The sequence below is a fragment of the Salvia splendens genome, chromosome 2, assembly GCF_004379255.2.
Source record: "Salvia splendens isolate huo1 chromosome 2, SspV2, whole genome shotgun sequence".
Taxonomy (NCBI): Eukaryota; Viridiplantae; Streptophyta; class Magnoliopsida; order Lamiales; family Lamiaceae; genus Salvia; species Salvia splendens.
The window spans coordinates 1,008,949-1,029,545 of record NC_056033.1 but is presented as its reverse complement, the minus strand read 5'-3'; the positions used below and the strand labels follow the sequence as shown (position 1 = coordinate 1,029,545).

General features: G+C 41.3%; 4 protein-coding genes across 4 annotated transcripts; 1 reads left to right on the top strand and 3 right to left on the bottom strand.

The window, feature by feature from the left end:
* Positions 1-2,424: 2,424 nt before the first annotated feature.
* LOC121793100 lies at positions 2,425-2,916 on the bottom strand. The gene has a single exon (XM_042191296.1). It carries the CDS (start codon positions 2,914-2,916, stop codon positions 2,425-2,427), a length of 492 nt encoding a protein of 163 aa, XP_042047230.1.
* Positions 2,917-9,202: 6,286 nt separating this feature from the next.
* Positions 9,203-11,902, bottom strand: LOC121782015 (patellin-3-like). The gene is made up of 4 exons (XM_042179722.1): positions 10,959-11,902; positions 9,953-10,077; positions 9,711-9,861; positions 9,203-9,633 (listed from the first exon to the last, which is right to left on the bottom strand). Exons 1-4 carry the CDS (start codon positions 11,871-11,873, stop codon positions 9,391-9,393), a joined length of 1,434 nt encoding a protein of 477 aa, XP_042035656.1. The 5' UTR covers positions 11,874-11,902; the 3' UTR covers positions 9,203-9,390.
* Positions 11,903-12,489: 587 nt separating this feature from the next.
* LOC121793077 lies at positions 12,490-13,449 on the top strand (the record flags this gene model as incomplete). Its single annotated transcript, XM_042191284.1, has 1 exon — positions 12,490-13,449. A coding segment is annotated over one exon (960 nt), but the record flags the coding sequence as incomplete, so codon positions are not given.
* A 4,059-nt stretch (positions 13,450-17,508) lies between these two features.
* On the bottom strand, positions 17,509-19,783 carry LOC121759113 (60S ribosomal protein L6-like). Its single transcript, XM_042154615.1, has 4 exons — positions 19,086-19,783; positions 18,889-18,995; positions 17,885-18,063; positions 17,509-17,791 (listed from the first exon to the last, which is right to left on the bottom strand). The coding sequence occupies exons 1-4, from the start codon at positions 19,328-19,330 to the stop codon at positions 17,636-17,638; spliced, it is 687 nt and encodes a 228-aa protein (XP_042010549.1). The 5' UTR covers positions 19,331-19,783; the 3' UTR covers positions 17,509-17,635.
* Positions 19,784-20,597: the final 814 nt, after the last annotated feature.

Sequence of the window (20,597 nt, the reverse complement as noted above, 5' to 3'; positions counted from 1 at the left end):
AAATGGGTTTTGATTAATTTGATTAAGTTACTCCAATTAAAATGATTTGGTCTAACCCATTTAGTACTATTTAAAAAGTTAATAAACAAGTTTGGTCTTTGGTTTTAATTTTGTAAATTAAATTATGTGTTTTTTAGTAATTTTCAGCCTGATAATTTTAATTCTAATTGACTTAAAATATACAAATAATTGATAAAAATATTTTAAAATGAAAATTGATTTTTAAATTTGGGGCTATTGGAGGTGTCCACCATAGTGGCGGAAATAGAATTTTGGGGCTATAGACACAAAACTGGGGCTATGGACAAAAAACTGGGGCGGGGCTATTGGGCGTGTCCGCCTTATAGTGGACACCCTTAGATCTTTGTATCTTTTCTTACATAGTTCCTTTTTCTTTTCATGGATGTGATGTCTCTAAAATTCTCTCTATATCTGCAGTACATAGTAGAAAATGCCAATCTGTCAAATTCTTGCATGTGTGATTCTTTCATTGCAAAAGTGGATGTTTTTATTGTGTACCACAACCAATATACGCTAGATATGGGACCATATGCTAATTTGGAACACATAAAAATAGGGATGTAAAGTTATTTTTGGTTCATCTTTGAAATTTTCTTTTGTTATAATTTACATAGCAAATACCCTCTTTGTCTTCCGTAATTTGAAACAATTCTTTTGGACATGGAATTTAAGAAAATTGTAGTACTATTTAGCAAGTTAAATATAGATAAAAATGTGGAAGAGAAAAAAAAAATCTTCATATAGCAAGTAAAGTAAAAGATATCATAGAGTAAGTGAGATAAGATGTTATAGTATGTTTTTGCGATTAAGAAAAATGACTCGGAGTAAGTAACTTTAGATGGATAGAATATAATTTAAGTATAGCTTGGACGGAAGGGGTACTAGATATTAGTGAACAAATCGAAAATGGAAGATTAGTGCTAGAAAATACTTATTCTACTCGATCCACCTCAAATTAAACTATGCAGTTATATTATATCTTTCGCCCCCCACAAATTTTATTTGGTACATATACAAAACCTAATAATTTTAATTACAAAAGTAAGGTAACAAAAAAGAGGCCACTGGTAGACATATTTTCTTATAAATATCTGAATAGAACAGTTAAAAATTCAAATACAGTGTGTAAGGCACTTTACAGACAAAATTGGTTTCATTTTAACAGTTTTATATTTCTAATCAGTTTGTCATACGCACACTTCTATTTTTTGACAGCATTCAGCTTATAATTATTTAGAGCATCCATAGGAGCAAGGACTTCCCCACAAACTAACACGTACTTCCCAAAAACACATTCTGTCACGTCATAAGGACTTCTCATCCCACTGTCACATCACTAGGACTTTCAACTGCACAATAGTGGACTAGCACTAGGACAAGCAATATGACTTCCCAACAACACAGATTCACATTTTTATACGGAATTTAATACGAAATTCAAAATTCGACACGAATACGAGGAAAATGCAATCATAATTTCATTATAAATTAAAAACATTAAAAAATACAATTAAAAAAAACAATTACATCATAAATATCAATGTGCATTCTTCTGCGCCCACAACTATTCAATTATATCCTGCTGGAGTCGAATAAGGGCTTCTTGTTGGCGCATGTCGGCATGGGCTTGGAGCCGCCCGGCGTCATCACGAGGTATCCCCATGCGTACATTGGCGGTGGCCACGCCGTGGCTTGGCCCGACGGCATCTTCATTGGTCCAATCAGTCAATTCTGGACCTTCTTATTCGACAATCATGTTGTGCATGATAATACACGCGTACATGATATCAACAATGCATTCGTCATACCATAAACGGGTTGGACCCTTCACCGCCGCCCATCGAGCCTGGAGCACACCAAATGCCCGCTCCACATCCTTGCGCGCTGCCTCCTGTCGGCTCACAAAGTAGACCTTCTTATCTTCGAGCGGACATCTGATCGTCTTCACAAAGACGGGCCACCTAGGGTATATCTCATTCGCCAAATAGTAGCTCATACGATACTGGTTGCCGTTGGCGACAAAACTGATGGTCGGACCAACGCCCTGACACTGATCGTTGAAAAGGGGCGACGACTGGAGGACGTTGACGTCGTTGTTCCCTCCGGCTACCCCAAAATATGCATGTCAAATCCAAAGCCGGTAGTCAGCTACGGCTTCGAGGATCATCGTCGGATTCTTGCCTTTGAAGCCGGTCGTGTAGTGACCCTTCCAGGCGGTAGGGCAGTTCTTCCACTCCCAATGCATGCAATCTATACTGCCTAACATCCCAGGAAAACCGTGCACCGTCCCGTGCATATCCATCAGTTCCTGACAGTCTTGGGGGTAGGCTTCCGCAGGTACGTCTCCCCAAATATTTTAATGACGTCCTGACAAAAATACTGGAGATATTCGCGGGCAGTGGTCTAGCCGATATGGAGGTACTCGTCGAACATGTCGGTCGCGCCTCCGTAAGCCAACTGCCTAATTGCAACAGTGCACTTCTTTATAGGCGTGTGTCTGGGTCTGCCACTCGCATCCCTCCTGAACCGGAAGTACTTGTACCGACGCTCTAAAGCGTTCACGATACGCATAAATAGATCTCGGTTCATCCTAAAATGCCGCCGGAAGAAGTTGTCTCCAAACCGCGGCTGCTCGCTGAAATAGTCCTCAAACAACCGTTGTTGTGCAGCGACGTGGTCCCGGGGTACTACAGCTCGATGCTGGATGGAGCGAGGTATCACCGGCTGCTGCTGCTGCGAGACTGCCATCATCATACGGTTTATCTCAGCGGACGTATACGCCCGTATCTGTTTGCGGATTTGTCGCGATGCTTCACTATCCCAACCACCACCGCCCGCACCACTACCACTGCCACCCGCACCACCACCATCCGCACCACCACTACCACTAGCCATTTCGGGATGTCGAGAAATGTAGTTGAAGAAGAGAAACTCGTTAATACAAGTGGTGCGAATGAAAAAGAACCGAAACGAACCGTATATATAGAATTTTTTTTAAAAAAAATAAAAAAACCGCTCGTCCGTAGGGTGCCCGCAATAGCGGGATATACGGCGGACGAGGGGTCGTCCACCCAGCTCGCCCACGAGCCTCACGCCGGTCACAATAGTGGACGAGCGGCTCGCCGGTCGCTCGTCCGCCGGCTCGTCCACTATTGTGGATGCTCTTACACTGAAATTCCTATATTTTACTATAAAACATCTGCTAATTAAATTGTAATGTTATTGGGTTGAAAATACAGTTCACAGTTGGATTCTAATCATTCTTCCCACCTACTTTAAATAAAAAGGTGTTTTCATCATCAATTATCAACACACGTTGTAGGCTTGTGGCCCCACCTTTTGTTTAAATAATCACAAAATTGGATTCCACCAATAATCCTGCAAGCACACAACTAGATTTTAATCTTCTTTCCCCCAAAGATTCCTTAATTATGAATATTTTTATTTTTGTATTTCATCTTGAAATTTATTTTCCATAGGATGATAAAATAGTGGAGCCGAATAATACTAGCATACTCAAACTTGCACAGCTCAATTTTGGATCAATTTGTTTTTATATAACTCACAGATAATCAAATCTGCAATTCTCTAGGAATGCTTCAAACGTTTGTTTGTTTTTAAGTAATTACTACTTTATAATTTGTGTTTTGTTTATGTGAAGGATGATACTATTACATCATTAAGTTGACAAAAAGTAGAATTTTTTTAATCATAGTTTGAGCTGTTTTTGCCTCTAATTGTGGGAAGACATTTCTCCCTCACATGAGCTTTTATCATCTTTTGGATATCTCAAGCTTGATTCCTTTTATTAATCAACCAATTCTTTAATTTAAAAGTAAGACTTTTTCTAGAAGTGGAGTAATTGATTTCGATAAACTCTTCCTATCAAAGTTATTAGTTTTTGTATATATAGCCCCTTGTTTCTTCCAATCTTTCATTACAGAATCTAGACTAATCCCCACCCCCAATATTTTTTTGAATTTTTATTGTAATATGATGTTTTACAAACAACTGTGACTTATTTATTTAGAAACATAATTAGATGTGAGGTGATAAAATATAGTCCATTTAGAAACATACTAGGATTATCTTTTAAAATTTTGAGATTTACTTATTCTCCACCAAAGTAAAGAACAGCAATCTTTAGTTCTTTACCCCTTACACACACAACAAACATTCTTATATACACTCAACCTTGTTTTAATAATCTAAAAATATAGGAGTAGTTTATTACTTTATTTATTTATAGTTGGGGATCCCAACCGCTTGAAATTTTTATACCATATATGAACTAGCTTATAATGTCTTGATATAGAGGGAATCTAAGTCAACTTTGCTAAATTTATGTTATAAGGTTGTCTTGTATCCTTCTTGTCTTTGAGTGGCTTACATTGTTTCCTTGTGGAGATTTCTCTTATTGTTTTCTTTTCAAAAAATTAAACTGTAACACGTGACTATAAATCTAGCTTTGATTCTTCCTCTATGTTGAAAAACTATATAAAAAGAAGAGGAAGTGTATATATGTTGGTCAAGGAAGTATATACTATATGTTGGTTAATCATGTAACATTACTTTGATAAATGACTGATTTTATCATAATTTTGACTTTTTTTTCAAATTTTCATAATCTTGGATTTGAGAAAAATTATACTCCCTCCGTCTCTCTGTAGTAGAGGCGTTTCTTTTCAGCACGGGATTTAAGAAAAATTGTGTTAAATGAGTTAAGTAAATGAACGATAAAGTAGGAAAGGAAAAATGTAGATAGATGAAGAGAGAATAAAAGTTGTTGCTTTTTGCCAAAAAAGGAAACGACTCAGCTACAGTGGGACAATCCAAAAAGAAATACGACTCAGCTACAGAGGGACGGAGAGAGTATATGATGTGCCATATGAAAAATATTTTGTGGATAAAACGTTTGACTACTTAAACAACGCCGTTTAATACATCTAGACACCCACGACTTGAATTTTTACACATATATAAGTTACGTCAATAAAATTAGACATATAGCTCGATGGAGTTTTCATCTTGTGACAATTACCAAAAATGTAAAAATTATGATATACATAATTGACTATTTTTTCAAGTTACGGGATCGACTAAAAATTGACCAAATTTAGTGATCTTTCGGATAGTTTGTTTGTGCCATAAGGCCATCCACAATAGGCGCCCAACGACCGCCCAGCCGAGCGCCGGCGCTGGGCGGTCCGTTCGGCGCTATTGCAGCGCCCGGATCGCCCAGCGCACCGCCTAGCGCGAAAAAATAATTTTTTTTTTCGAAACACTATATATACGTGCTTTGTTCGTCATTTTCATTCGCACCACTTGTTTTAACGAGTACTCTCTCTATCTTAATTTCTGTTCAAGATCAACAACGCAAAATGAGTAATGCTGGTGGTAGTAGTGGTGGTAGCGGAGGGGATGCTGAGGAGTACGAACGTCGAATGGCCGAGGCGTTGGACGCCTATACGACCAACGCGATAAACCAATGGATGGAAAGGGCCTTGCAGCCGGCGATACCTCGACCTCCCCCAGTGGTCCACCGCCGCAGTGTGATTGATCGGGATCACGTAGCTGCACATCAGCGCCTATACGAAGACTACTTCGCACAGGAGCCTCGGTTCAACGCCAACATTTTCAGGCGTCGTTTTAGGATGACCAGGAACCTGTTTATGCGTATTGTCAACGCTTTGGAGTCTCGATATCTGTATTTCCGCTTCAGACACGATGCGTCTGGCAGACCCGGCCACACACCTATTCAAAAGTGCACTGCGGCAATCCGGCAGTTGGCCTACGGAGGCGCGGCAGACATGTGGGACGAGTATCTCCACATCGGTGAGACGACTGCCTTGCAATGTCTGAAGAATTTCTGTCTGGGAGTGATAGAAGTATTCGGTGATCAGTATCTGCGAAAGCCTACCACCGAAGACTGCCAAGATCTGTTGCGGATGCACGGGAGTCAGTATGGGTTCCCGGGTATATTAGGCAGCATAGATTGTATGCATTAGGACTGGAAGAACTGTCCCGCAGCCTGGAAGGGGTTCTACACGTCCGGCTACAAGGGAAAGAATCCCACGATGATCCTGGAGGCCGTAGCTGATTACCGGCTTTGGATTTGGCACGCGTATTTTGGGATAGCTGGTTCGAACAACGACCTCAACGTCCTCAACTCGTCGCCACTTTTCAACGAGCAGTGTCAGGGCGTCGGTCCGGCCATCAGTTTTGTCGCCAACGGCAACCAACATGATATGGGCTACTACTTGGCGGATGGGATATACCCTAGGTGGCCCGTCTTTGTGAAGACGATCCGATGCCCAGGAGATGCGAAGAAGGCCTACTTTGCGGCACGGCAGGAGTCGGCGCGCAAGGACGTGGAGCGCGCATTTGGTGTGCTCCAGTCTCGATGGGCGGCAATTAAGGGTCCAACGCGTTTGTGGGATGTCCAATGCATTGCTGATATCATGTACGCATGTATTATCATGCACAACATGATTGTCGAAGATGAAGGTGTCGAACTGACCAATTGGGTCAACGACGATAATGAAGCCGGTCCAAGCCACGGCGTGGCCGCCCCCAACGTACGGAGTGGGGTACCTCACGATGAAGCCGGCCTCTTACAAGCACACGCCGACATGCGCCAAACGGCGGCTCATATTCGACTCCAAAAGGATTTAATTGAAGAGTTATGGGCACGGAGGATTGACCGCCGTTAGTTTTTTTTAATTATGTAATTTTTTTAATTAATGTACTTTTTATATTTTATTAATATTAGTGGATTTTCTCGTTTTTGTGGCGTAAATTTAATTCCGTATATTGTGAGATTATTAATTATTTCATTTTGTATATATTTGTTAATAGTGATGTGGATAGTATTATTAATGTTTCCCGTATATGTCTCGTAAATTAAATTTCGTATATTGTGTGATTGTTAATTATGTCATTTTATATAATTGTTATTAGTGATGTGGCTATTGATGTGGCTGGGCTATTTATGATGTGGCTAGGCTATGGCTGGGCTATTTATGATGTGGCAGGAGGATTTTTAGTGCTGATGATGTGGTAGTGGCTAGGTTATGGCTGGGCTATTCCTATTGTGGATGGCCTAAACTTATAGAGTACTACTTGGATCTGAAGAATTGCTTAAAAAAAGTGAAGACAGACATATTAGAATTGAGTAGCCGCAATATTTATGAATGAAGAATATGCATGTGACACTGCAGAATTCTGCTCACCAAAAATTGTATGTATCCCAAAATATTTTCCAATTATGTCCATTAATTTGGTTAAATAGTAAGCATGTGATATCTTTGGGGCCTCCCTTTTCATTTCTCGATGTTGACGAAATTGGTCGATAGTTGAGGATCTTATCTCAATGATTCTATCCTTTCCCTGCAATAGCTAATGTCTTAGGACAACCGTAACCTACCTCGCTAGGTGCGTGCACGTTGAAGCATTGTAGCAAAAGGCGATTCTGTCGCCTTGGCGGCCCCCACACTCCGGCCCGACATCATGTGAAGGGGTTCAATCAGGGTACGCAGTAGCCCGTTAAGGGGGAGGCCTTAACCTACTGACTGCCAGAAGCCCATCTCCCAAGGCCTCACACTTGTACCTGAGAGATGGAAAATTCATCTCCCAAGGCCTCACACTTGTACCTGAGAGAGGCCTCACACTTGTACCTGAGAGATGGAAAACCCATCTCGCAAGGCCTCACACTTGTACCTGAGAGAGGCCTCACACTTGTACCTGAGAGATGGAAAACCCATCTCCCAAGGCCTCACACTTGTACCTGAGAGATGGAAGCAGCCTCACACTTGTACCTGAGAGATGGAAGCAACTACACGACAGAGATGGAAGCAACTACACGACAGCAATGGGATTCGAACCCAGGCTCATTGCAGCAAGATCTGCCCCTCCGTTGCCAACTGCGCTACGCCCCTGCGGGCAAAAGTGCACGTTGAAGCATGGTGTTAAGAGCACGACGTGATTGCATTGTGCTCACAATTCTTCTCCACTCGCATGTCCCCTTCATGCATTGTCTTCGCGACTTCGCCACCATATATTGCTCATATCAGGTAAAAATATTGAAATTAGTCATTTTTTTTTTAATTTACGTTAATTGTTATTTACAAAATTAACTTTCTCTTCTTTTTTCCAGGCCAATTGCAAATCAACGCTCTTTTCAAATTTTTCTTTTTATATTGTTATTCTCATCTATACATATTTAATTTTTGATTAGCTGGTACCTAAAAATAATTGAAATGAATGGCCCACAACAACCCAAGCACCTTAGAGCTCAAATACTCATTATGGGCCCATTTTTGCAAGGCCTAATCACAAACCCTATATAGCCAAAAATATAACATCTTTGCCTATCTTAAAAACTCTATGATAGCTGTTTGATTCATCAGACAATTCAATAATAAGATACAATACGGATTAAGTCATAATAAGATTTGTCTAGTATGAATTTCAATCATAGTAGTGAAAGTGAAATAAACAATTATGAGAGTATAATATAATTACAGTATTTTGGAGACGGGCCAAAATACATTCTCGTGGACCAAATTTTTAAGAAAAAAATATAACCAGACAAAAGATAAAACTAGATATGACTGTTAGTCACAAGTAACATGACAAGCAAACATGCCCAGTCAAAAAAATCTACACTAATTATCGACCCATTTTATACAAGACGTACACAATATATCTATTGGCCCAATTAGGCCCAAAAGATCCAACTCTTTTCCATTTCCAATAAATTTATATTTCATGTACTGCAGAATCTACTGGTAGAATGATTAACAATTTAGATCAAAGGTCTCAATTTTAGGTCGTGTCTTATTGCCTTAAAAAAATGTCCACTATAACAATCATCGCCTTTAATGTTTGACAAAAATGGAAGGTGCGACGTTGGTTGATAATCAAGTGATTTAATGAAAGCTCAACTATATTTCCTCACTCAATGACTCAACTATTATTACTAGTTGGTGGCGGTTTGTCGTTAGAATTCTGTTATAACAATTTATTATGTCCGTTTTCAGTCATTTTCCTATTAAAAGCATTTTCTTTGAAATATTTTAGACCAACATTCATTAAAATTTGAAATGTTTTATGCTTTTAACTAAAAAAACAGTAGTATTGCATAAAATTTCGTACCAAAAAAGAAATGTACCAATAACAATAACAACAACAGAACATCGTAGCAATATCTTACCAAGCCTTAATGAATGTTGGTCTAAAACGTAGCAATATCTTAACAACAGAACACAGATATTGACTTAGAAAACACACCAGTTTAGCTTAACTAAAACCCAAAACATGTTTCATCGAACAAGATTCACAACAAATAAGACATCGCTATCTCTTAACTCAGAGAACCTTGAACCGGTAGACGAGCCTCTTCTTCTTCGTGGTGGGGTTGTCAACGGTGAGCAATATCTTACCAAGCTCGGTCACGTTGAAGCTGCCCAACACGACAGGCTCATCCGTTGGGAGCATCTTCCTGGTCTTGTGCACGATCACCGTGTAGCCTTGTCCATCGTTTGGGACGTATTCTGCACTGTAGCTCACTTCCCACCCGACCACACGGAGCTCCCAACACAGAGTGCATTTCTGCAGATAATTTCAATATCAGATCATCATTTGAGTAAATGGGAACAAGAATGGCCTAAACATGTCCTATAGCAAACCTCATTCACGAGGATCTCAACGATCTGCTTCGTTGCAGGTTTGATAGTGATCTCCGTGGCCGGATCTTCAACAGTGAACTCGGGGTTGCACTCACAGAAGTCTACACTCAGGCCACCATATTGAGTTGGAACTTGTTCCGGTGTTATGTACCTGTGGTGCAACCAAAAGGTATGGTAACCCAACAACTCAAAACAACAAACGAATGCTACAAATTTTCAACGGTAGAAAAATATTTACACACTTGAAAAGGGTTTCAGGGGTTTTTGATGGGCCGGTGAAGACAAATTTGCTTTTAGTCCGTTGGGTCAGGAACGGACCCATCATCGTGTAGAAAGCCAGATACCACCACGGAACATTGATGAACACCTACACGCAAGAAACAAGGTTATGGTAGTAAAACACACTCTCAATCAGAAACATGACAACCTGTATAAACTATAAAGCAAACAAGGCGGGCGAAACCATAACTCTGCATAAGTTTAGACAATCAACGACATTTCTCTAATTAGGGCTAACTTCACTAAACCAAGATTGCACTTATACTGGTCAAAATTCAAGATATCAAGCTCCACATATAGATGCTAATCGAATCGAATCCACATCTTCTCAGAAAAGCGTCCAACTAGATTAAATTCAAAAATAGTGTTGCTAACTACACCACATCAGAATGCATTCATTCTGCATCTCACACTCCCCTCTACACTTTTCTTCCTCGAATGAGCATCAAAACCTTGATCTAAATAGCATTACTAACTTCAACACACCAAGAACGCATTTGCATTTCGTCTCACATTCCACCCTCATCGCCCTTTTCTTTCCAAACGTAGCGCCCAAACTCCAAATCTTACTTCTGCATAAGTTTATACAATCAACGACATGATCTAAATACCATTTTTAACTTCACAAAACCAAGAACACATTTTTGCAGCTGAAACCCTAAGATATCGAGGTCAACACAAAGATGCTAATTGAATCAAACTCCCCTATCATAACATCCTAATACACCCCAAACACAATTTCATCAAAAACACGAAATCTCCAGCCACATTCCTGTATTCATCTCGCATTATCGCGTGCTTCGCCACCAAGAACACACTTTTGCAGCTCAAAACCTAACGTATCGAGCCCAAAAACATAGACAATAATTTGAATAAGTTACCAAAATGATCATCAACAAATGCACCCTCCTAACCTATCACAACACCCTAATTCACCTCAAACACAATCACATTTCATGCTTCAAATACCTGCTTCGTCACGAACTCGGGATAGTTATCCTGCAGGATGACCAATGCCTGCTTCGTGGCAATCCGAAGCTCCCTCTTCCCCGGGCCGGGCGAGTTCCTCAAATCACTCACTTGAAAGATGGTATTAATCCCCCCCGGATTGAAATCCAGCTTCCTAATACTCCTCTCCAAGAACTGAATCCTCCACCTCAAAAACCTCTGCCTCTTCTCCTCATCTCCAAACGTTTTAGCATACAATTCCTTATTTTGAAACTCTCCATAGACATTGTAGCAAACGGGGTGGCCCTCTTTGTCGAATCCGTGCATAAAGACAACTTTTTCAAGATCATCGCCCAAATCCTCCTTGAGCAGCTCGTCCACGCCGAAATCCTTTCTCCATTTGAGGGTGTTTTTCAGCATGGAGAGGGATTCCTTCACTTTGAAGTCGCGGGCGCGGAGGAATTTAAGTAAAACGACGTCGCTGCGGTCGTCTTTGAGGAGCGGGATTCCCCAAATTGAGACCTCCTCTTCGGCGGCGGAGATGGATTCCTGGACGAGGCTTTTGAATTCGTGGAGGGATTTGAGCTGGGAGGGAGGGAGATCTGAGGCTCTGTTGCTTTCCTCTTTGAACGAGCCTAGGGATTGCGGGGGCTGGGAGGCGGTGGCGTTGGTGGTGGTGGTGGAGGGAGGAGATTCCGGCGGCGGCGGGGGGAGAGGGGAGTCTTTTCCGACGATGGTTAGTGGGGATTCCTGGGCGGCGGTGGGAGGGGGTGGGAGGGGTTCTTGGTGAAGGTCTAGTGAGAGTGAAGCTAACGGGGGTTCGGAGATGGGCTCACGGAGCTGTGGAGGTGGTGTTTTGGTTTCCTCAGCTGTGGGCGGCGGCGGTGTGGCTTCTTCCGGTGGGTGTATTGGGTGGGTTTGGGGTTCCTCAGCCATTTTGGAGAGAGAGAAACTGAGGTGTGTATGTGTGAGTAAGAGGGAAGGAGAAGGTGAGTGAGACCATCCACAACGCGTCTCGCGCCGGGCTCGCGTCTCATCTCGGAGAGACGAGACCCCCGCGAGACGCATTGCAGCGCCCATCTCGTCTCCAGCTCGCGACCGTCTCGTCGCGTAGCTCGTCTCGGCGAGACACGAGACGAGATGTCTCGCCACGCGCCAGGGACACGTGGCACGTCCCCATGCGTGCGTGACGCCCACTCGCTGGCCCGCGAGTGGGCGTCGTCACTGATGACGCAATAATTCATTTTTTTTAAAAAAAATCGATTTTTAATAAAAAAAAATTTTTTTTTCAAACGGTAATATTCTTGTTAAATATTTATTTCATTTTTTAAATTTTTAATTTTTTTACTCTATAAATAATTCTATTCCATACTCATTTCAAACACAAACACAAACACACATCTATTCCTCTCAAATCCTCTCTATCACTCCAATTTTCATCTTCAATCAACTCAAACAAATGGATCCTTTTGAGCAAATGCGCCAATTAATGGAACAATCACTCGAAGAAGATCGACGACGAGAGGCGGAGGAAGCCGCACCACCCCCACGACGCTCCCGGAAGTACATCAATCGGAACCGGGAGGAAGCCGCCGCACGGTTAGTACGCGACTACTTCTGCGATAACCCGATTTGGGGAGATACCTATTTCCGTCGCCGTTTCCGCATGCGGAAACCGCTATTTCTCCACATAGCGAATACTTTGGCGGCCAGGGAGGAGTTCTTCCGAGAAGGGTTCGACGCGGTCGGTCGTCCCAGCCACACGACGCTGCAGAAATGTACTGCAGTCATCCGGCAGCTTGCGACTGGACAAACGGCCGACATATTCGACGAATACCTGCACATCGGAGACAGCACTGGGCGCTTGTGCTTGCTCAACTTCTGCAGAGGCGTCCGGGCAGCCTTCAGTGACGAATTTCTCCGGAGGCCAACCACGGAGGATTGTCAGTTCCTCCTCAACCTGCACGAACAAGTGCACGGATTCCCCGGGATGCTTGGCAGTGTCGATTGCATGCACTGGCAATGGAAGAATTGCCCGGTGGCTTGGAGGGGTTCCTACACGAGCGGCCACAAAGGCACCCACCCAACCGTTGTACTCGAGGCCGTTGCCGACTACCGACTTTGGATCTGGCACGCGTACTTCGGGGTCCCTGGCTCGAACAACGACGTAAACGTGCTCCAACAGTCCGACCTCTTTACCGAAGTTTTGGATGGTAAAGCGCCGGCCATCAACTTCGTCGCCAACAACCCGCGGTATAAAATGGGGTACTATCTCGCCGACGGCATCTACCCGAAGTGGCCGACCTTCGTGAAGACGTGCGGCAGGCCAGCGAACCCAAAGCAGGCTCTTTTTGCGCAGAAGCAGGAGGCTGCGCGCAAGGATGTGGAGAGGGCGTTCGGGGTTCTCCAAGCGCGCTTCAACATCATCAAAGCCCCGGCTCGTTCGTGGTTCATGGAGAGCATGGTCGACATCATGTATACGTGCATAATCTTGCACAACATGATTGTCCGAGACGAAGGACCCGATGCCGGAAATTGGTTCGACCCCGAATCCCCCGGAAGCTCAACCGCAAGTAGTCCGCCGCGAAGTGGAGCGCATCCATCTATACAAGAACGGTTGGCTATTCGGGCAAGGACACGCGACTCTAGCGCCCATACCCAACTCCAAGAGGATCTAATTGAGCACATTTGGGAAAACTTTGGCGGAGAAGATTAAATTATGTCATTTTTATTTTTTTAGAATTTTAATTATGTCTTCGTTTTTTTTAATGTTAAGTTGTAATATTGTTTTAATTTTAATAAAGTGTGCTTGTTTAAATTGAATTGGGTTTTAAAAAAAATTATAAATTAAATTGAATGAATAGTAATTAAGAGACGGTATAGAGACGGTTAAGAGACGGAGCGTTGCAGGTTCCGTCTCTTAGTTAAGAGATGGAGGAAAAAAGGACAGTGGGGCCCTCAAATAATGCTCAAATAGTAGTTAAGAGACGGTTTAAGAGACGGTATAGAGACAGCGTTGTGGATGGCCTGAGAATCGTTGTGATTGTGAAGAGGAGTGAGGAAGATGAAGACAAAACAGAAGTGAAAACGACTGTGTTTTTTATTTATTTTTTCCTCTCAGAGCATCCACGAGACGAATGTCCCGTCGGACATTCCGTCGGACTTCCCAAAAACACCTCCTGCCATGTCATAAGCATATTCCACTGCACTGCCACGTAATAAAGAAATCAACTATTGTTAAAGAATGTACTGTCCTACATTTCTTTTGAGTAATCAGATTAAAAAATAGGAGTATATATTTAGTGAATCAAGTGAAATTTGAATAAAATAAATAAATAATGAGAGAATAAAATTAATAAAGATTGAGAGGATAAGGTAAAAAATTAAATTTTGAATTACCTAAATATGAATCAGACATGACATTAATAAAGCCAAAGGAATGCAATATTCCAAAATCATCTGACTCAACAATGTGATTGTAAATTTTGTCTTCAACGACTTCAATGTATTATAGAGTATAGACCGATAATCATATTTGAGATAACTGTATAGTGTTCAATTTTCCACCATCATTACATTATGAACATTAAATCAGTGATACTAAACAAACTACTTTGAATAACTATCAAAATCTCAGCATCATTACATTGTGAACATTAAATTAGTGGTATCTAAACGAACCTCTTTAAAATCCAAATGCATAATCACAAGAGAAAGCAAAGAGGAAAAATATAATAGTAGTACTGCTACATTATACTCCCTTCGTTCTTCGTTCCTTGTTAATAGAGACACTTCTTTTTAGCACAAAGTTTAAGAATAGTGTGTTAAATGGATGGTGAAAAAAAGTAAGAAAAAATAAAGCAAGAGAGATGAAAAGAGAATAAAGTAAAAGAAATAATTACTTTTTACCAAAAATAAAAATAACTCAATTAACTTGGAACTTCTTAAAATTGAAAAATGACTCTATTAACATGCAACGAGAGTGAGTCTTACACGTGTGACACACCTTGTGGACTACTATCAAACACGGCCTTAGCGAGGGTGAGATAGTTAATGTCTTATTTTTTGAATTTTATGACAAAAGAAGAAAGAGAGATAGAATTGAGAAGATGGAATCCGATGTTATCATTTATCCCTCTGCCTTTGCCCATGTGAATATCATCCCACCAATTTTATTTCATTATTATACTCCTACTATACTTTTGTAGAATGGATATCTATAACTTTTAGTCCAAATTGTCCCAAAAAATTATATAGCATAGTCAAACTCTAGTCCATCATGTAAATTAAAAAATCATAAAATTATATAGCTTAGTCAAACTCTAGCCTACTTGGTAAAACTATAAAATTAAGATAAATTTAGTCCAAAGTGATACATACTATTTTTTATCCATTTGTCAATTGTCAATGGGCCAAAATACCTGCTCCTTTAAGTCGGCCTATGCCGAAGTTGGGCTGAATGGATCTACAAAAGCTTATCAGTATCAAACACATTGGAAGAAAATGCAAATCTTATTACTCCATTGAACAATTTTTTTTATCAATTTAGGATTCAATTTGTCAAAATCGAGAATACATTTTCAAAATAATAGTTTAACCAACATAAGTAGTTTAATAACTTAATTAGTTCAATTTTTAAAATCATAAAAAATAAAAAATCTTCAACTCAGACTCGGAGTTCGGTGGCCGAGGTTTCAGTAACTGTCAGCTCCCAATTTTCTACTTAAAACTAAAATTCTGTGAACAACACATCTTCATAAATTGAGGGGGACTGTAAATTAAATGCAATATTTCCGCTGAATAAAGAATTGTTTTTGGTTGGTTATGGCAGTTAATCTTGCTGCTAGCCATGCTTTTTTCCAATCATTTTCCTCTCCGCGCCAAATACAGCAGATTCCCAGTTGCAATTTGGGGAATTTGCTCAGGTTTCCTCCTTCTCGGAGAATTCCCATTTCCTCCGTAGCTCGTGCTAGCGCAGCGGAGGCGGAGGCGGCGGTTACGGCAGGAAAGGAGGAGTCTTTGGCGGCGTTGGAGGTAAGCGAGATTGATGGGAAGTGCAAGAAGTGGGCGTGGAGGGGTTATGCCATCAATTACTTTGTGATAGGGTTTAAGTTCCCTATCGAGAGCTTTGTAGAGCACGCGAAGATTGAACGGAGCGAATGAGATAATTCCCTAGTTGAAGTTCTAGGGTTTTTGGAACAAGAATTAGAATAGAAGTTTATTTCATATTTCTCAATGTTTTTTACTCTCTAATGGACTCTAGTATTTATACAGTCCGAACCCTGCTTGATTCGATTCTACAATTCGAGAAAGAATCAAGAAGAAAACCCGAAAAGATTTATATAAATCATATGCTAAAATATGGTAAATATCTTGCTTGAGGAGCAAGGTTTGTGTTCTAAAAATACTATAGCTAGACAAGGAAATTAAATCATAAACTAACAATAAAAGATGCCGGGCCATGGCTTAGTTGGTCGTTTGGGCTTGGGGCTCGAGTTCCCTATCAACTCCCTTCCCGATAACAATCGCCTTGTCCTCAAGGCGGATATGAAGAAAATGTAGCAGAAGATTAACTTTATAACTCCATGTTCTAAAGCTGGAAATTGAAGCAACACACAGGATTGCCTAGCTTCCAAGCTTGCCATGTATGCTTCCTTTGTAGCTGATTGCCTAGCTTCCAAGCTTGCCATCTCTGCTCCAATTTGAACTTCTGGCCCTTCATCTGCACTCTCTAAATTAATTGACGACTCGGTCTTGATGCTAGGATTCTTACCTGGATTGTATACTATTCTTGTCCTCCCTCTAGCTAATAAATGGGCTTGAATCATTAGGCCACCCGCAACGCGTCCCGCGGGTGGCTCGTATCTCGTCCCGCCGAGACGAGCCTGCAGCGAGACGCGTTGCAGCGCCTCGTCTTGTCCCGGTCTCGCCGAGACGCCCGTCCACCGAGACGTCTTGCGGGCTGGCTCGCCACGCGCCTGCGCCACGTGGCACGAGCTGGCGCTACGCGTGACGCCCACTCGCCAGCCCGCGAGTGGATTTCGTCACGCTGACGCAATAAATCATTTTTTTAAAAAAAATTGAATTTAATATAAACAAAAATTAAAAAAACGAAAACGGTAATATTACCATTTTTTTCTACCGTTTTTTATTTTTATTTTTTTACTCTATAAATACTCATATTTCATCCTCATTACACACACAAACACGTCTATTCTTCCCAAATCATCTCCATTTCCTCTCCAATTTTCATCTAACCTCTCCAATTTTCATCACAAAATGACGGCGACGGAAACGAAGGCGGCTCCGGCGGGTTTGACATCAACGCATTTGGCAACTGGGGGCATGTACAATGCCTTGGTTGGCTCCGCCGTTCCGGTTCCGGTTTCGGTTCCGGTTCGTCAACGCCAGGCACCCAAGGCTCATCGATGCCGGCGGGGTACCAACCACCCCATTTTGATGTTGATGCATACGCTCGTCCCTCCGCCCCGAGGCTGGCTAGTCTCCCTGTTCCATAAGATGTTTACGATACTAAACTGTATATGTCAAAGCAATATCTGTTGTTGGTAGATTGATCAAGAACAGAATAGGATTCATTATTATAAAATCATTGATTGAACCTTGATTTCATTACCTTTATACCAGTGAGAAATATTTGTTCAAGGAAACAAGCTGATAAAAAAACAACAAAAATGTGCCTAAAACACCAACTCATGTGGTTTCAAGCCAGCCTTCAACGAGAACCTTGCTCCCAAATAAGCCTTCAAATCTGGGACAGATTCCAAAGCCTTTAACAACGGAGCGTCAACAGCCTTCTGATCATCCTTCTTCTCAGCTGGGAGTGTGTTCTTTTCCTATAATTTGTCAAACCATGCACAGTTAGGAAAACAGAAAAATCAACTCAAGAATCAGTCATGGGGTTGTGTGCATGTGATGGGAAAACAAACCTGTTTTTCGGCCTCAAAGAACTCAGTCTCTCCCTTCTTCTTCTTCTCGACTTGTTTGCCAAAGTACTTGTCATCAAACTTGGACACATCCACACCAGAAATGTCAACCTTGGTGGAGGTTCCAATGACGTAGGCCTGGTTGACACGTCTTAGGGGAACCCCGTTAACCTTGTAGGGACCTGCAGCAACATTAGAAAGAAATCAATGACCACATTCGAGAACAATCTGGTTCAGCGTCTAAAACCCTAAAGACAACAAAATCAACAGACTACAAAAACTAATCCTAATTAGTTTCAAGTAAACATTTATTAATAAATGTAATTCTCATGGCAAGTCCCAAGAGGTAATTGTGGCAACCCTCTACCCAAGGCAATAGGATATGAGAGCACCCCCTTCGGAAAAAAGTGAGAGGTCAACCACAATGGACGACCAAAACACAGAATCAACAAAAGGGGGTCACTGTTTGATGATTAAAAATCACTTGGGCAATACAAGAATTCAAGATATCTCACCTCAAAATGTGAATCACCACATAAGGCCAAAACTTACACGGAAAAATCTTAGTCAAGACACATAAAGTTCACATCTTCTTTATTAATAGACAAGACTTCCCAAGTGGTTCCATTTCATCTACATATCAGGAAGCATAGTTTGCAAAATAAAGAAAATTAAACTTCTCAAGACTGAAACAAAAACAGGTTAAATAGCACAATAACAAATACAGTAATTTATTTCTCATGACAATTCCAAAATAGTAACTGCGAGAACCCGCACCCAAAGGTAATAGGATATGAGAACACCACAGTCCAGGAAATTGATAGTCTCCCAAAGTGGATAGGCTCGTCACAGAATCAGCAGAAGGGCTCATATTGCTTGGGCAATAGAAAGAACTTAAAATATCTTGCCCAGAAAAGAGAATCGCCACAAACTAAAACCCTGAGCTCAAAACCAAAAAAGGCCCACACAAATACAGCAATTTCAACCATTTTTCTAAAAAAACTCACCAGTGATAAGCAACAATCCAGAAGTGAGCTGCTTCAAAAACACAACTCTCTTCCCTTTAAACCTTCCGGTCAAAATAATCAGCACTGTTCCGGGAGTAACACTCGCCCTAACACAAACAAACTCACAACCAAATCAGCTCAAGCCCCAAAAAACCCTATAAAAACACCAACACAAAGCCTGAAAATGATATAAAAACCTGAGCTTGGTAGGCTTAGGCTTGCGCTTGTTGGAGAGCGGCTTCTTGACGTCATCAGCTGGATAAAACTTAGGCTGCTTCTCCTCGACGACGGCGGCAGCCTCCTGCTTGGCGTGGACGGGGAATTTTCCGCCATTTTTAGCCTTGATAGCCCATAGGCCGCGTTTGTGGTACATCTTGGAGCGGGAAACCTTGCCAACTCCAGGAATGAGCTCCGGATTGCGGGCCTTTTGCTTGGGAGCCATTGCAGCAGCTCAATGCGACCTCTCTTCTTCTTTTTTCTCTTCTTCCCTTCTCTCTTCCTCTGTACGTGAGATTGCGCTGCTGAAATATGAAATCTCAGAAGCCCTAATCAGTAGATTGGGCTTCTTTTACTGGACTGTTTTCAGCCCATTTATTAATTTTGATATAGTACTAATTTTTATTCATAAAATTTTTTCTCTCTCTATTTTACTTTCAAGTACTATACATTAAAACTTATATCTTACAAAAATTGGACTATTATTTTAGTTAATTTCAGTTTAGTATTCTTTACGGTTGAATATAGTCGGAAGGTGTTTATAAACCCAAAGTTGAGTGACCAAACTGAATAATAGTCTGAAACCAATTGAGCCAAATGAAAATCGAGTGGATTGGTGTCACGCCCGCATTTTCTAAGGATAGAAAACACGGTTGATCGCGACTAGGGGAGGGTTAAAGAAGCGGGGAAGAAAGGGGAAATCAACACAACTCAACCATAGCCCGAAACAAATGGGAATAGCTCGAATAAAATCAGAGTATCTCAACAATCAACAACTCAAAAATGAATACTATCTCAACAATACAAGAACTCAAAAGAAAGACAACTACTTAGCGGAAGCATTTCGAGAGAAGGAATATGCCACGTGTGAAGACATGACACATTCTAAACACTTAATTTCTTCAACGGTCTTGCTCAACACCCACCGCACCCGTCACGCTCAACCTGCAATTTTAAAAGAAAAGCAGGGCTGAGTACTTGATGCACTCAGTGGACTCATGCCGAAAACATTTTATAAAAAGTATTTATCATGCCACCATTGAGTGACCTTGGGGTTTTAACTTTAGAAATCGCCCAAGACACTAAAATCATTTCCATTGTAAAATTCGGTTGATCAACCATTTTCCCATAGCTATCTACCATATCTGATCCATTGATGACAAAGAATGTGGCCACATTCCAAGTCACTAGACCGGCCGACCCAAAAGACGGCTCACGATCTCCATAGGTGTACACTAGCCTGAATAGGGACTCACTCCCTAGACAGACCCGAATTCGATTATCCATTGATGGCAAAAGCCACATCAGATAGGTTCCATAGAATAAAACAAAACACGGCATGACAAATATTCATATCATTTTCACATAAAAATATACTTTGGGCATTGCCCTTATTTAAAAAGAAAGCCCACCTCGTTCTCTTAATTTTTTTCTGAATTTGAATTCCTTACTTCGACTTCAAATTTTGTACGAGGAGAAATCTTCTTTGACTC

Bases quoted from the DNA above. Each gene is read 5' to 3' on its own strand.
- LOC121793100 (XM_042191296.1), bottom strand. From the start codon at position 2,916: ATGGCTAGTGGTAGTGGTGGTGCGGATGGTGGTGGTGCGGGTGGCAGT.
- LOC121782015 (XM_042179722.1), bottom strand. From the start codon at position 11,873: ATGGCTGAGGAACCCCAAACCCACCCAATACACCCACCGGAAGAAGCC. The intron at 9,862-9,952 runs GTGTGTAAATAT...GTTGCACCACAG, and splicing joins ACCCCTGAAACCCTTTTCAA to GTACATAACACCGGAACAAG. The intron at 9,634-9,710 runs GTTTGCTATAGG...AATTATCTGCAG, and splicing joins TTGAGATCCTCGTGAATGAG to AAATGCACTCTGTGTTGGGA.
- LOC121759113 (XM_042154615.1), bottom strand. From the start codon at position 19,330: ATGGCTCCCAAGCAAAAGGCCCGCAATCCGGAGCTCATTCCTGGAGTT. The intron at 18,996-19,085 runs GTTTTTATATCA...TGTTTGTGTTAG, and splicing joins CCTAAGCCTACCAAGCTCAG to GGCGAGTGTTACTCCCGGAA. The intron at 18,064-18,888 runs GTGAGTTTTTTT...ATGTTGCTGCAG, and splicing joins TGGATTGTTGCTTATCACTG to GTCCCTACAAGGTTAACGGG.